The 17,874-nt window shown below is 42.0% G+C and overlaps 1 protein-coding gene across 1 annotated transcript in view; it reads right to left on the bottom strand.

Annotated features, from left to right (window-relative positions):
* The window catches only part of stxbp4 (syntaxin binding protein 4), a gene marked incomplete at its 5' end in the record, with an annotated part of 100,352 nt that overhangs the window by 10,629 nt on the left and 71,849 nt on the right, over positions 1-17,874 (bottom strand). Inside the window, one exon of the mRNA XM_080455566.1 lies at positions 14,770-14,921. Within this exon, the coding sequence (XP_080311692.1) occupies positions 14,770-14,921 (152 nt within the window). The remainder of the gene's footprint in view (positions 1-14,769; positions 14,922-17,874) is intronic.

Genomic DNA, 17,874 nt, shown 5'->3' with positions numbered 1-17,874 from the left:
ACCATGAATCATAATCATAATTGTTTCACAATGACTCATGTGATATGTAATTGTCACTCTGTTATAGTTAACACTATAGTTCATCTTGTTGTTAGATGTTTGATAATATATTACTTTTTTTTAAAAAATATTATAAAAAATGTCTGACACATACATACACACACATATACCCGTAACTAATCATTTATATATATATATATATATATATATATATATAAATTATTAGTTATGGGTTTAAAGGAGCCTCTTTGTAAGTCAATGAGGAGCATATTTTAAATTATCAATTTCTAGTCAATGGAGAAATTATTTTTTATTTCTTGTCCACCTTTGGAGTTACATCATGATGGCAAGGTAACTACACAACCCAAACCTCTACCAAAGTGGTCTTGCAAATGTGGGGTTATTTATTGCGTGTCTCGTCCCGTCCCGTCCCCCCCGCTCATTCCGTCACGGCCCCCTGTCGCGGTCAACCCCCCCCCCCGTCCCGTCCCCCGTCCCGTCCCGTTGTGGCCCCCGTCGCAGTACACCCCCCCGTCCCCCGTCCCCCCATCCCGTCCCCGTTCGTCCCGTTGCCCGTCCGTCTCAAACACACACACACACACACACACACACACACACACACACACACACACACACACACACACACACACACACACACACACACACACACACACACACACACACACACACACACACACACACACACACACACACACACACACACACACACACACACACACACACACACACACACACACTGTGTGTGCTTGCAATACTTTGCCATGCTTTCTCCCTGGATCTATTTATTGCGGTTGCGTTTCCTTTCTTGCTTAAATACATTTTACTTCCTTGTATGATTTCATGAGCTGCTGCAGTGCTGCTATTCAGCCACAGAGAAGAACGCTGCTCTGGTTTTGGACTCCGTGATTGGTCAAGTTCAAGGAATCTGCGCTCGAGTTCATGGTCTTTTATAGAAATACGTCGCCGGCGAGTCGCCGCCCATTCAGCCTGGCTTCATTATCCTGGCTGGACACAGCCTGTCTTGACATAGCCTAGCTCGACAAAGTTGCTCCTTTTCAGCCTGGCTTGGCGTCTGAGGAACGGAATAAACGAGGCTTTTCGGACCCGACTTTGTCAAGCCTGGATTTGGCTTAAGGCCAGGCTTTTTTAATTCACCTTTTGAGGAACAGGCCCCAGCTAAGTCCAGCAAAGGGGGGTGGAGTTAGCTGGTTTTGCTGACTCCAGGCTCCACCCCCTTTTGACCTCATTGTGAGCTTGGAGGTCCATTCAGCTGTACTTATCAATGATGAACAAAACCTCCTAACTCCATTTTTGTTTTGTTTTTTTCATTTCCTGAAAAATGAACATTTTGGAGTTAGCTGGTTCCTGCCAGACAGCAGAGATATAGCACATTGGTTGGCTATTAAAAAATAGCAGGTATACAAGCTCATAGCAAGTTCTTCTATTTTAGGAAAATTGTGAAATGTGTGCAAATCTTTGAATATATATATATATATTTATTTATTTTTTTATATATTTTTTACTTTTTTAATCTTTGCTTCTGGGGGTCCCTGGAACAAGACATTTTCAGATGGGGGTCGGAGGCCAAATACATATAATTTTGGGGGTCCTTGACATGAAACTATTGATCACAACATGCGTTTTTCAGAAAACTGTTTTAGAATCGGCATGTGTGCGTGTGTGTATGAACCATTTTAGAATCGGCCTCAGGTCTTAATGGGTTAACCAAAACACACTGAATGAAAACAAAACAAAAAGCAATGCACACAGAGCATAGAATTGCACGTCTAATTGGATAAAAACACGTTTTGTTTTTGTGCCATGTGATGTTCACATTATCCTGAGGACAGATGCATGTACTGTACTACGGGGATATCGGAGAAGACAGCATGTACGTGTGAGTGTGTGTGTGTGTGTGTATATGTGTGTACTGTATGTGTGTGTGTGTGTTGTGTGTGTATACGTGTTCTCGCGTGCGTGCGTACGTACATACATACGCAGATGCATATGTTTCCTAGCCTACTAACCACAACAACATATACAGCGTGTCTTGTTCCGGTCCCTAAAGACAGTGCTCACATGCATGTGTCTGTGTGTGTGTGTGTGTGTGTGTGTGTGTGTGTGTGTGTGTGTGTGTGTGTGTGTGTGTGTGTGTGTGTGTGTGTGTGTGTGTGTGTGTGTGTGTGTGTGTGTGTGTGTGTGTGTGTGTGTGCGTGAGTGTGTGTGATGCTCCGGTCCTGAGTCACTCTGGCCGGCACGTGGCTGACTGACAGTGCGCTTTAGTGCACAGCTGATCGCCTTGCTGCACCAAAACACAGCTGACACACGTGTGCGTGTGTGTGTGTGTGTGTGAGAGATAGAGAGAAAAGAGGGGGATTGGTTGTCGACCCCATGTGTTGTATTACTAGACTTGAGAGGGTCAAGTGTCCCCGCAAGTATAGTAGAATTTGACACAACAGAAATACATTGGGAATTTAAGGCCTGTACAAACCAGGAGTGTACTTTTTTTTTTGCGATTAATTCGCATTAAACTGAGTACATGCGCGTCGTTTTCTCTCTCGAAACGAGGTGACATTTTCGCAAATAAAATCCTCAACCTGTATGAATCACCGAAATAAAGGTTTGTCGTGAAATTATCGCGACACATTTTTTGCATTCTGTATTAGCGTCGCTCCTGGACGTGTAACGACCTTTAGGGTTAGGAAAACCGGTGGTGGTTAGAGTTAGTTTTTTTTTCTTCCTGAGCACAGCGCATGTTTTTCATTGTTTATATTATGACAATGGTAATCTCAACCTTTTCCGGCCGCGAACCCCCAAACTAATCACATTTTAAATGGGGACCCCCAAAAATAAACATATTTGAAATGGGGACCCCCGCCCCCTGACAAGCACATGTAGGAGTACTTGTGGGAGTTGAGGCATTATATATAGTTTGACTCGGTTCCACTGATACATTTTGTGAAAACAGCCAATCTACAATAAAATAAAAAAAAATCCTCTTTCTTATATTTGTTGACAATTTAGCCAACGTTTGACCAGTTTCTATAGTACAGTTTGTTTATTACTTTTGATACAGTAAGAATCTATTTTTTTGTATTAACTCTTTGACTGCGGACGACGCGATAACGCGTCAAGTGCTACTTTGTCCAGTTGGCCGTCGACGCGCTCGACGCGCTGGACGCGCTGGACGCGCGTTCATTGTTTAATCTCTGATTGCGCTATGCTGCTTAATATTCAATGTTATTCTCGAGTTCCACTTACTTCACGGACATCTGCATCCGGTTTCATGACCTGGATTCCGTTTCCGGTTTTTGATTCTTTTCCCCAGTCATTTTCGTCCAAAATAGGTAAATAAACGGTCTTTCACACGGTATGACGGACAAACGGACAGTTTCTCTTCTATAATCTATGGTCTGGGTGACGATCAGTCATCGCCGTCGTGTATCACGACGGCATTTTGGCGATCAAAACAATCTGGGACGACGTCACTTCCGTTTTCATGTTTTTCCTTGTCTAATCTATCAAGAAGGCTGAGAGAGACCCAACGACCTGATCAAGCAGTCATGTGCTGCACTCTAGTGGCGGATTTGTGCTGGGTCTTTACATTATGTCCCCTTAAATTATTTTCATGAGAAAAATTCAAAATATAAAAATAAAAAAACACGAAAATTGCTGGCACTGGGGGAGTACTTTATGAAAATACTCTGGCAGTCAAAGAGTTAAAAAGGTCTTATTAAGTCCTTAAATTGACACTTCACTGTCATCTGGGGACCCCCCTGGAGGTCCCGACCCACATGTTGAGAACCACTGGTTTATAACGGGAGTGCTGTGTTTTCCTTCAGGGTCGTGATTAAAGTTGACCAAAAATGTAAAAATGGCAATGATAAAATTGCCTTCCTAAAATGTTGATGTCCTCACATATGTAGTAATACAAACATATGTGTTTGTGTGTGTGTGTGTGTGTGTGTGTGTGTGTGTGTGTGTGTGTGTGTGTGTGTGTGTGTGTGTGTGTGTGTGTGTGTGTGTGTGTATATTCATGTCCAGTTGCTGACGAACAAATACAAATTATGACTCAGCCAGACTGTATTTATGCTCCAAGCGCCAATCTCTCTCACACACACACACACACAGACACACACAGTGGGAAGCACATGGTGAAAACGTGAGTGTGTGTTTTGCAGTGACACAAGGTGTGCACCACACGTTCTCAGACCCTATCTATGGCTGTCTAAATCCGTCTCCCAGCTTGCATTTCCTGTCCACTCTCTATTTCCTTCCTTCTCGTCTTTGCCTTGAATTAGCTTTCTTCAAATGTACCGTACGTATTGGTTCAATGAATAGTGTTTTATTCTCTCGCATCATTTCAGCCACGTAATCTCTCTCTCTCTCTCTCTCTCTCTCTCTCTCTCTCTCTCTCTCTCTCTCTCTCTCTCTCTCTCTCTCTCTCTCTCTCTCTCTCTCTCTCTCTCTCTCTCTCTCTCTCTCTCTCTCTCTCTCTCTCTCTCTCTCTCTCTCTCTCTCTCTCTCTCTCTCTCGCTCTCTCGCTCTCTCGCTCTCTCGCTCTCTCTCTGTGTATGGTATGTCTGAAAACTCCCTTTCTCTGTCTCCCTACTGTATATTGTATAAAAGATTACATTATTTTTCATAGATTTCATAGATAGTTTCATAGACTTGTTTGACAGCACTGTCATCAGTGCATGTGGATTCATGTTAATGTGCAGTTTCAGACATTGAACCACTTAAAACCTCAATACTTAGTAAACTTGACCTTTCACTCTGTACTTGGTCTGCTCTTTTTTCCCTCTACACCCAAACCTCTTTGCCGAAAATAGCTGATCTGCTATTTATTGGCTAATAGGGATACTATTTATTCAGAATAGGGATGCTAGGGTTCAAGTGGTTAATGTAAATAAAGTTCCTCTCACACCAAGATTTGGTGGACCCCCTGTAGTAACTCTGAGGACCGACCCCCTAGGGGTCCCGGACCCCCAGTTGAAGACACCTGATGTACTGTAGTGTCTTTATAGTATCTCTCTTTATTATATCAATTTGTCTGTCTGCCTGCCTGTCCTTTTCTCTGTCTTTCTGTCATTGTATCTTCTGTTATCTTGAGGTCACAGTGCAGTCCAGTGCAGTTGGTATAGGCGTGGAGGAAATGTGCTGTTGATACAGTAAACAACATGTTAATAAGCATCTGTTTACTCACGTATTCTATAGGAGGAGTCAATGTTCAGCAACGACACAAAACGACATCACAACGGAAAGACAGAAGAGCAGCTGGTCGTCTGTGTGTGTGTGTGTGTGTGTGTGTGTGTGTGTGTGTGTGTGTGTGTGTGTGTGTGTGTGTGTGTGTGTGTGTGTGTGTGTGTGTGTGTGTGTGTGTGTGTGTGCGTGCGTGCGTGCGTGCGTGCGTGCGTGCGTGCGTGCGTGCGTGCGTGCGTGCGTGCGTGCGTGCGTGCGTGCGTGCGTGCGTGCGTGCGTGCGTGCGTGTATGAATGCTTTTGTTGGTTTTATGGTTATAGAATATTTGGGGAGTTAGGCTAACAATTAGGAAAAGATTCTGGTTGGGGTTACGGGCTAGAATTTGGCATTCAGAGAATGTGTTGTGCATTATGTGTTGTAGCCTGTAGATTGGCTATTTTCAGCTTTAGGTATAGAGTTAAAAACGACCCCCCATGTTTACAATCGCATTCGTGTTTGCTGAAAATTGCCGTCCTTAAATGTTGATGCGTGTGTGTGTGTGTGTGTGTGTGTGTGTGTGTGTGTGTGTGTGTGTGTGTGTGTGTGTGTGTGTGTGTGTGTGTGTGTTTGTGTGTGTGTCTGTCTGTCTGTGTGCGACTGTGCGTGCAGTTATGCGAACAATGTTTAGAAAACATTTGTCAGCTTTTGTCAGTGTCTTGCTAAAAACAACAAGGTTAGCCAGGGGAGGATCATGTCAAACTAACTCAGTCTGCAGCTTCCAGGAGAGTGGTGAGAAGAAACGGAAAAGAACACAGTCATTTCATGACACACTTTGGCCATTACACAGTGATGGAAGAAGCTGTTTTACTGCTGCACTGCACTGTTTTACGCTGCACTGTTTTACGTCAAAATATCAATACTGCAATGTAGAAATACTCTGTTACAAGTAGAAGTCCCGTATTCAAAATGCACTTGAGTAAAAGTACAAAAGTATCGTCATCAAAATATACCGAAATACCAAAATACAGTATATACTATAGGGCTGAAGTGGTTAATGTAGGCTATGTTTTGTAATAATAATCTAAATCTACAAACAAACTAGTAACTAAAGTTTTTAAATAAATGTAGTGGAGTAAAGCATTCAATATGCATTTGAGACGTAGTGGAGTAGAAGTAATGGAGAGTAAAAAATCCTCCAAAGTGCACTTACAGTAAGTACAGTACTTGAGTAAATGTACTTAGTTACTTTACACCACTGCCATTCCTGTACATGACATGTATTTTTGGTTGCCACTTACTTACCAAGGCCGGAAAGTTTTTTCCGTGACCTCGTTTTCCTCCCTAGTGTGTGACTAACAAGGCTGCTTTTAATTAGCACGCTTCAAATCAAAATCAAAACGTATTTTTTAAAACAACCACAGATTGACCAAAGTGCTGCGCAAAGATAAAAACATCAACATCAACATAACATTACACTACATAACACACACATAAAATGAAATAAATACGATTAGATGTGATTAAAAGCCAGGGAAAAGAAGTGAGTCTTAAAGCTGTATTATGTAACTTTTTTTTGGGGTCCCATGTGTATGGTAGAGTATGTTAATACTTAACTTATACAATTGGGGTGGTTGTATTTGGTTTCCCTGCTCTTCTATTGAGACACTTACTGTAGATCCTGTGTCTATGACAATTTAATGACTTTAAAGAAGTTTTTAATACCAAATATTAAGTAAGAAAGAGGCACACATTGTGAAAAACAGCCGATCTACAAGCTCACAAGCTTGTAGTTCGGTTGTTTTCACAATATTTATCTGTGGAACCGAGTCAAACTAAACCTAATGTCTACAATTCCAAGTGCTTGTCAGGGTGGGGGGTCCCCAGTTCAAATATGATTATTTTGGGGGGTCTAAAACGTTTCGGAACCCTTGATTTTTAGAGGATATCAACATTGGAAGAAATAACATAATCCTCCAGTTAAACAAACAATCCCTATACAGCCTACTTTGTTGCACGACAAATAGTGAAAATGGTCGATCTACAGTACAAGCAATGTGACACGTTGTGAGCTTGTACATCTACTGTACGTATCATCTGCACAAAGAATAAGAAGAACACTTTCAGATGAGAAAAGCATTCTGAATACCACTGTTAGTGGAAACGCAGACAGACCATCCAACTCTACAGGCAGATGGACAGACAGACAGACGGACGGGCGCACGCACGCACAGCGTTTAGAAAATGTGCCACAAAAGACCAAACTGTCGCCTCTCTCTTAACCCCTGCCTGTTGCCTTGGAAACTGGATGTTACCAAGGACTGCAAAACTTTCTCTCTCTCCCTCTCTCTCTCTCATATTCATTTTATGAGATGTACCTGTATCCTGTCCTGGTAAACAGAGGAAGAGTTACAGTTATCATTTATTACAGACCAGAGGGGAAGTGACATTAACCACGTTCAACCTGGACACCCAAATTACGGCCTTGGCCCCTTAAAAAGTACCTCAAACTTGGACTTAAAGCTGCACTATGTAATTTTCCTCTTCTACCCCTGATTTGAACCCGGTTTCCTGCGCAAGTACTGACATTTTTAGTATTGAGGTAATAGAGCCTGCCTGCTTGCTCAGTGGCCTTGTGGTTAGAGTGTCCGCCCTGAGACAGGGAGGTGGGGGTTCGATCCCCGGCAGGGTCATATCAAAGACTATAAAAATGGAACCTCAGCATCAATGGTTGGATTAGGGGTAAGTCCCTGCGACTTACTAGCGTCATGTCCGGGACTGTCCTTGTACATCAAGCTGCCTCTAGCTAAGAACACAGGAGACAGGTTCCTGACCTATGGACTCGGCAAGGCTTACTTACTTGCTTGCTCAGGGGATAAATTGAATCTTGACCATGAAGTCAAAATTCGTGTCAGATCCTGTGCCTAGGTGAGACATGACCTTTGACACAATCTAAAAGTCTCAATAGAATACAAAATGCAACCACTTATGCCAGGGATAATTGTCAGCATGCTGGTTGTTGTTGAAAAATAACCGCCGACAGGATGATTAAACAATGATGATGAAAACAATGATCCTGAAGGTTTTTTTTAAAGGGGTTTTTAAACAACGACCAGCGCGCTGACGATTATCCCGCTTATTACACGGCTACTTAATAAATACATTAATAAATTGACCCAAAAGTAACAACAAAACGTAGTATGAAAGTATTTCCTTGCTTAAGGTAATGAAAGTATTCCATAAGTGTTGCGCTGGGCGGACACGTTCGCCTCGGAAAACAAGGAAGTGTAGTGGATCAATATAGAATACATTTTCGGTTACTGCATCGTCTATTTCTCGCTTCAAATGTTTTCAAAAACATTCTTGAGAGCAATGTTTAGCTGTAAATGACATTGTGTGTTTGTTTACATGGCTGTCATGTTGGATACAGCATACAATTCAAGCAGTGCAGCAGGTGCTCTGAGTATTTGATTAGACAGCGGTCTGTTATAGAACGGTCATTATCCAGAAATAACACACAGCTGAATTCAGCGATTGACCAATCAGAATCAAGCATTCAACCAAGCAGTGTAATAAATTGTATTAACATACTCTACCATACAGATTGGACAAAATTACATTTTATTCATAAAAAAGACATAGTGCCGCTTTAAGTACAGTACTTGAGTGCATGTTACTTTCCACCACTGTTCACAGAACAACGAGGTGCTGCGTTTGTGTTATTCCGGCAAGGCTGATAATCTTAGTTCTGCAGTGTGTGAGTGTGATGCCTCGTTAATTTAAAATCCTGTAGTGTGTGTACAGTACATATGTTTAAGATAATCGCATAAGAGAACCTTAGAAGATTATCCTTCAGTGTGTGATGCTAGCAGATTTCAGTTTAAGATTTTAAAAGTGCTGTAATCTGAGACCAGCTTCATCGCACAAGAAGAAACAAGAAGCCCGTCTGTATGCGTATCTTGTGTCCTTATGTGTGTATATTGGTGTGCATATACGCTTGTTGTGTCCATATGTGTGTATGTGGTGTCCATATGTGTATTATATTGGTGCCCAAAGATGAAAAAGAAAAAAAGAAATTGTCACTGTACATTTGTACATAATTTGTGAAAATGACATTGCATGTCTGTATGTCACTCGTCCCCGTATGTTTCCCCTGTCTCTCTCAACTGTCTCTATCGAACGAAGGCTTAAAAATGCCCCAATAAATAAATGACAGTTTAATAACCTCTATTCAATTGCCACACTTTTTAGCCATACTTTAACCACCTTAACCATTATTTTATACTTTGGCTATTCAAACATCGTGAAAATTGGCGCAAGTCTTAGAATTTACATGTATATTTTAAAGCGAACATTTTTAACTCAAATCTTTGCTTCTGGGGGTCCTTGGAACAAAATATTTTGAGATGGGGGTCCGCGGCTAAATAAATATAATTTTGCTGGGGTCCTTGACATGAAAAATCTGATCTTATATTAGTGTTTTTCCAATTATTTGGGGGCACACTTGCAATGTCCTCACGGCCCACCAGTGGGCCCCCGGACCACAGGTTGGGAATTGTTGGTGTAGAGGGGGAAAAAAGAGGAGGGGGGCGTAGGATAGACCCCTGTGGGACTCCGGCAAACAAAGTACATACTGTAGGGTTCAAGTGGTTTAAGGATGCTGAGACCCTTATCACATGTTGCTCCGTTGAATAACAGGTGGTGTGCCTGTGTGTGTGTGTGTGTGTGTGTGTGTGTGTGTGTGTGTGTGTGTGTGTGTGTGTGTGTGTGTGTGTGTGTGTGTGTGTGTGTGTGTGTGTGTGTGTGTGTGTGTGTGTGTGTGTGTGTGTGTGTGTGTGTGTGCGCGCGCGTGTGTGTGTGTGTGTGTGTGCGTGCGTGTGTGTGTGTGATTATATAAAGAGGAGTGGTACATCAGTAGGTAAGCTGTATGGAACCCTGTATCCAGGCAACACCAGCCTTAAGCCATTCAATCCGGGGTCGCATCTGTGTCACTTTAGATTTCTTTGGCTATGAGCTTGTAGATCTGCAATTTTGTTTTAAAGTCGTGAAAATGTTTGCAAATCTTTGAATATATCCATTTTGAACTCAAATCTTTGCTTGTGGGGGTGGGGGGGTCCCTGGAACAAAATATTTTGACAAATACATATCATTTTAGGGGTCCTTGACATGAAAAACGTTTGAGAACCACTGATATTATAGCAACATTAGTAAAAAAAAGGATTTAGAAGACTGTAGAATCCCCAGAAGCAAAGATTTGAGTTCCCTTTAAAAAACATATAGGCCTATATTCAAAGATTTGAAAAAAAAATCAGGATTAAAAAAAAATAGGAAATAGCAGATCTACAAGCTCATAGCGAGGCACTCTGTGCCGCGCTATGAGCTTGTAGATCTGCTATTTTTGAATAGCCCAAAGTATCCACAAGTTTCCTAGGGCATGATGGGCATCACTTCCTGTTGATTTGATCCCTGATACCTGATCAAATCGACAGGAAGTGATGCCCACCATGCCCTAGGAAACTTGTGGATAAAATATTGGTTATACTGTAGCAAAAAAAATAATTCTAAAATGACACATTATGCATTCCCGGATTGAATGTGTTAACACTATGAGACAGAGGTGATCTTAACCAAGGTATGGTTAACAAGCGCACGCACGCACGTACACACGCACACACGCACGTACACACACGCACACGCACACACACACACACACACACGCACACACACACACACAGCAGGAGCCCATAATCTCTCTGACATCTCACAAGCTGTGAGACCTGAATTGGATTGACCTACTTCTCTCTCTCTCTCTCTCTCTCTCCCTCTCTCTCTCTCGATATAGAGATCGATATCGACTGTCACTATTGGTCATCATGACAAAGTCAATAGATCTTTAAGCGGTTAAAACAATTACACCCGCACGGCCTTCACATGACCTCTGACAGCATCTGTCACAGCTGCTCTGTCGCCCACGATACACACAAAAACAACAACAACAAAAAAACTGAAGCTGCAAACAAAACTAAACAAAAACAAAAAAACAGGGAAATGATGAATTGCTGACGAACAGAAATGTGTGAGTTTATAGACATAGTTATACCTAGGCTAGCTGGTGACTTGCTGGATTGTGCTGAACTGTCTTTTTTTTCCAGTTGCTGCTGTACTGTCATTTCATTTCGCTGCTGTCAGGGGGAGAAACCTCTTATCTCCATATTTTTACTACTTGATCATACTACAGCGTCACACAAAAGCATCAAAAGTAGCAGATCTGCAAGCTCGCAACGCGGCTCGAAACGACGCGTTTGGAGCTTGTAGATCGGCTACTTTTGCTATTTTCGAACCCGACAGAGACAAATGATTATTTGCTAGTTTTCAGAAGCAATGCTTTTCAATTAACCACTTAAGCCCTATTTTATACGTTCAAAATGATTCACTATTTATTTACTGTCAGAAATGATATGTACTGTACATTGACACTATTGGATACCAGGTAATCAATGAACATAGCATCTGTGTTAAATAACATGCTATCTAAATATTATTTTTTACATTGTGGTCACTGGTCAAGATTACCTGCCGGACGCACACCACCGAGTGTCCAGGCGTGTCTTGGGATTTTATGACAACCTCACATTTGTTATTGCCATAGAACACAATGGGGCGTGTTGTACAGTATATCTGCTATTTTTAGTCATACCACATACATCGTCTCTGTCTGGTGGAAACCTCATATGTCCAAAACTGTCACTTTTCAGGATTCAATTTGAAAATCATCAAAAGTATCAGATCTACAAGCTCGAAACGTTGCGTTTCGTGCCACGTTTCGGGCTTGTGGATCTGCTACTTTCAATGTTTATGTGTGAAACTGTGGTATGATTAAGTATAGGCGTTAAAAGGATAGTTCACCCAAAAAAAGTCATTTTGGGGGCGAACTATCCCTTTAATGTACGAAACACAAAAAGTTAGAATATGGAGATAGGAGGTTTCTGCCCGACAGCAACGATTCCGTCATACGCGTTACAGGTACACATGACAGCCACGACCGTGGATCTCGAGATCCACATGATTTGGCTCTATTGAATTCCCTCTGGGACTCGGTGAAGTGCTGCAGCATGTTGAACTATAGTCCCAGCAGACTTCAGTGTCTAGAATCTGCTGTTGAGACTCAAGTCTGGAAGCAGGCCATACAATTTCCTAGACATGATTTATGAAAACAGCCAGCAGCACATACTGTATAAATCGTTTTCCATAAATCAGGGCCATTGAACACCCTGATATTGAACCAATGAAAAGCAAGTACCAGGTGGTCCCCAGCAAAATTAGTTAACATAGCCTGTTGATTTCAAATGGCCAAAATGTATATAGGGATGAAGTGGTTAATGTATGTTTTGCGATAATAATCTAAATCTAAAAAGTAACTAGTCACTATAGTTTTCAAATAAGTGTAGTGGAGTAAAAGTACAATAGTTGCCTCTGAGATGTAGTGGAGTAAAAGCAAAAGTACAGCAAATCGGAAATACGCCAGTAAAGTAAAAGTACCTCAACATTGCACTTAAAGGGTAAGACCACTTTGGTAGAGGTTTGGGTTGTGTAGTTACCTTGCCATGATGTAACTCCAAAGGTGGGCAAGAAATCAAAAATAATTGCTCCATTGATTAGAAATTGATAATTCAAAAATACGCTCCTCATTGACTTACATTGTATGGTAAAACAGCTCTCAAAGTCACTCTTTTAGCACATAAATGAACACAAACAAAGCTGATTCAGACAATATAGAGCATCAACAAACCCAGTACTGTTTTTTTTTTAAATAAAAATATCAACTTCCTGTTGATTTTACTATTTGAAGATCTGGATCCGCGGATCCAGTCCAGGTTTTCTACTTATTAAAAATGGCAAAATCAACAGGAAGTTGACATTTTTATTTAAAAAAAAAACAGTACTGGGTTTGGTGATGTTCTATATTGTCTGAATCAACTTTGTTTGTGTTCATTTACGTGCTAAAATAGTGACTTTGAGAGCTGTTTTACCATACAATGTAAGTCAATGGGGAGCATATTTTGAATTATCAATTTCTAATCAATGGAGCAATTATTTTAGATTTCTTGCCCACCTTTGGAGTTACATCATGGCAAGGTAACTACACAACCCAAACCTCTACCAAAGTGGTCTTTAAGTACAGTACTTGAGTAAAAGTAGGCCTATTTAGTTACTTTGCACCACTTATACAGACCTTGCTGCTGGCTGAGAGATGACCCCGGCCTGTTGTCAGCTGGTTAGTGTGTTTGTATTTATGCTGCCGGCTGTTTTTAGAAATGGTGTTTAGGAAATGCTACTGTCTGCACACAGACATTGGTATCATACCAGACGATTAGAGATACTACATACAGTCTGTCTGGGCCGACAGCTGGACAGGCACGCGGTCAAAAGTTAAGACTTCTACAATGCTGCGCGCGAGAGAGAGAGAGAGAGAGAGAGAGAGAGAGAGAGAGAGAGAGAGAGAGAGAGATTGGGGGGACGTTAAAGGGATAGTTCACTCGCAAAATGATCTTTACCAGCTTGCGAGCGGGTCTAAGAAGAGACTGAGCACTAGTCAACATGTGTTCGACAGATTCTCTACATGTTTTCGATCATTGGCTGTCCTTTAACACATTCCATGCCAGAGTTTAATATCATAATGTACTCACCAGTGCCAGCGATTTATTGTAGTTTTTTTGTTTTTTTCACGTCACCACAGACATCGCTAAATCCGTTAAAATCGCGCATTCAACTGTTTGTAAACACACAGGGGATCTGTGTGAAACGCCCAGCGAAAACCGTTTCGATCTGCGATCCGCCATCTTGAAGCTACAGCGGTTTATACTAAACAGCGATCAGCGATGAGAAAAACAACAACCGAGAAAATTGACATTTCGTTTCCGCTTTAGAGTGGAGGCGGATGGGATCCGGAATTTCCGGATCCCGGATAATTCCGTTTCCGGTGGTGCTACAATGAAATGTGTCGTAGCGAACGAGGCCTACAATGAAATGTGTCGTAGCGAACGAGGCCTACAATGAAATGTGAACCTCTGAGTAAAACAAATACAAAATAAAAGACCACTTCGCGTAAATCTACACGACTGGCACGCTGCGCAATTAAGTAGGTTTGCGTAGATCGACGCGGTGTGTTAAGCCAATGGGGATACTTTCCCATACTCTGAACGGGCGGTCTCGTCTCGTCCTCCCAAGCTATGGCGGCCTAGCAGTGGTGCCAGATTCTGCGAGAGAAATAAGCAACAGATCCAAGCCAATAGGGAGCCACTAGCAGCGTTGCCAGATTCTGCGAGATAAATCAGGAACCAGGTCTATGAAAACAAGCCGCGCATACACGACACACACACACGCACACGTGCACACACACACACACACACACACACACACACACAAGAAAGAAAGAAGAAGGCTGGTATACATGACTGTGTGTCATGTCTTGTTTTCTATAGTCACCCCATGGAGACCCAATAATCTGATGACCCGCATGTCAAGGGGTCCTTGACATTAAAAAAAAAAGATTAAGAATCAGTGACTTACAGTCGGCCTCCAGGATGCCTCTGACCGTCCTGGACAGCTCCTTGGCCTCCTGGGCCAGCGTGGAGCAGCTGGTCCAGGGACTCCTCTGGTAGCGTCCTCCAGGGGGCGCCAGGCCCTGAGACGGCCCCCCGCCCACCTTCACGTCTCCACAGCTGCATGGAGAGAGAGACGGTCAGTCTACCGTACAACACACAATAGGGTTTGTTGTGGATTTAATTGTCCTAAAGCACTGGTGCTCAAACATTTTCATGTCAAGGACAGCCAAAATTATATGTATTTGGCCGCAGACCCCCATCTAAAAATATTTTGTTCCAGTGACCCCCAGAAGCAAAGATTTTAGTAAAAAATATGCATATATTCAAAGATTTGCAGAGATTTTCACGCCGTACACGACTACATAATATTGTATAAGATTATGATCAGTCCCTCCATCTTCTGATTATTAATATGTTTTGTTTCTGAGAAAGCCTTCTATGCAACTTGGTACGAGGATTTCAAAGCCAGCTCACTATAGCACCAAATATTTATAGCTGATTGACTCATCAATATCTGTCGAGACGAGAGTCCACAGAATCTATAAGTAACTTTAATCCACAGGTGTTTGTGCCTAGAGGTGCATGGTCTCCAAGGGTCACAATGGGTCCCATTTCTTTTTTTGACAGCACTAACTGCTGACTGTGCCATCAAACTTCAACCTCAAAACCAGAGGGGATCGCTCTTTTGAGGTGGCAGCCCCACAGCTGTGGAACAATCTCCCCCTCCACATCAGAACTGCTCAGTCCATCCAGATCTTTAAGACCTTACTTAAAACTCACCTCTTCTCTCTGGCCTTTAACCACATCCAATCATAAATGTTCCTGTTTTAACTCTTATCTAATCGTTTCCCTACCCTCTGTATGAACCTACTGTACATAGGTGCAATTATACAACATACAACATGCTAAGCGTTTTACACTTCATTATGTGTTTTTTGTGTTCTTTTTTGATTTGATGTATTGTTTCTTTCTTTTTTCTGCTTTTACCTGTGCAGCACTTTGGTCAACTAAGGTTGTGTAAAAATGTCCTATATAAATAAGTTTGATTGATTGATTGATTGATTGATTGGTTGATTGATTGATAAAGATGTGTAAAATTGTAATGTTTTTCTTTATTTTTTACAAATAATCTTTGCTTGGATTCATTGTTCATGTTCACAATAATGCTCTCCTGATGTAGGTGTCTCTTCTCTGTGGGTGCTCACGCAGCAACTGACAGAGAGGCCTTGAGTGAGTGAGTGTGTGTGTGTGTGTGTGTGTGTGTGTGTGTGTGTGTGTGTGTGTGTGTGTGTGTGTGTGTGTGTGTGTGTGTGTGTGTGTGTGTGTGTGTGTGCGTGTGCGTGCGTGCGTGCGCGTGTGTGTGTGTGACTGTCAGTGGTGTAAAGTAACTAAGTGCATTTACTCAAATACTGTACTTAAGTACATTTTTGAGGATTTTTTTTTCCTTACTGGAGTATTTCCCATTTTCAATACTTTTACTTCTACTCCACTCCACTCCATCTCAGAGGCAAATATTGTACTTTTACTCCATTACAATTATTTGACAACTTTAGTTACCAGTTACTTTGCAGATTTAAATTAGTATTACAAACATGCATGAACCGCTTCAGCCCTATATACATTTCGTCCATTTGAAAATAGCCGATCTATGCGTCGCTCACTATGCGTCGCGATGCGACGCATAGTGAGCTTGTAGCTTGTATACATGTTGAACTTGTGAAATGGGGCATTCTGCATAATGAGTACTTTTACTTTTGGTACTTTAAGTATATTTTGATGCCAGTACTTTTACTCAAGTACATTTTTAATACCGGACTTTTACTTGTAACAGAGTATTTCTACACTGCAGTATTGATACTTTTACTCAAGTAAAAAATTTGATTACTTTTTCCACCACTGGTGACTGTGCGTGTGTTGCATGTGTGTGTGTGTGTGTGTGTGTGTGTGTGTGTGTGTGTGTGTGTGTGTGTGTGTGTGTGTGTGTGTGTGTGTGCCTGTGCGTGCGTGCGTGTGTGTGCGCGCGTGCGTGCGTGAGACTGTGTGTGCAACAGTCCGCATCACCACACAGCCGGGACATGGCCATCAACCGCGAACCCAATCACCTGCTGCCTGTACCGAGCCGCTCTGCTGCTGCTGCCCTGCTGTGTGTGATTTGAAGTGCATGAGGGTCTACGCTATGTTCCAGGCAGCGATGCGTGCCCTAGAAACACATGCACACCACTCAATGACAATGCAACGAGAATGGAGAGAAGGAGGGAGAGGAAAAAAAGGAGACCTCCACCACACATTGAGAGGAGGAGGAGGAGGAGGAGCAGTGTTGCCATGTCTGCTTATTGTAAGCGACTTTGGGCTTGTTTTTCTGTAAAGTCACTTAATTGTATTGGTAGTTGCGGGTTGCGTTTTTTTGGGCTCGTTTCTAAAGTGTATTTGCTTATTTGGGCTTTCTTCTTTCTTTCTGTTTAACCCAGTGGTTTTCAAATATTTTCATGTGAAGGACCCCCAAAATAATATGCATTTGTCCACGGACCCCCCCCCCCCCCCCATCTAAAATATATTTGAATATTTTATTAGGCAAAACGGTCTTTTCAGGGCTGTTTTAAAGCAAGCCAGCAATCTACTTTTATTTTATTTTATTTTATTTTGTGCCAAGGAACGTAAATTTCCATTTCCCCCCCCCCAAGATTATTATTCTTTTTTGAAAATAGCAGATGTTTAAAGTGCTCATGTTGTGGCCTATAGTGCCCTAGTCGATTCTTTTGACCTGGTTTCTTGTTTCTCTCGAAATATCTGGCAACGCTGAGGAGGAGGGGGGGGGGGGGGGTCAAGATTACAAAACATCTCATTTGAGGTGTCCCACTGACCTGGAGCCGGAGATAAGGAAAACCGCCAAGAGATGTGTTGTGCGTACGTGTGTGACACATTATAATAAAGCCACACGTGTATTGATTGACTGGTTGAACCTTTTTTTTTTTTTGTGCCTAAAAATAGACTTACATAACGTCTCTGTCGGTTAGAAACCTTCTATGTTCAAAACTGTTACTTTTCAGCAATGGGGGGAAAAATAACCTGT

Source organism: Gymnoscopelus braueri (genome assembly GCF_963280865.1).
Source record: "Gymnoscopelus braueri genome assembly, chromosome: 17".
Lineage (NCBI taxonomy): Eukaryota > Metazoa > Chordata > Actinopteri > Myctophiformes > Myctophidae > Gymnoscopelus > Gymnoscopelus braueri.
Note: the sequence above shows the minus strand (reverse complement) of the source record. Positions and strands in the feature narration are given on the sequence as shown.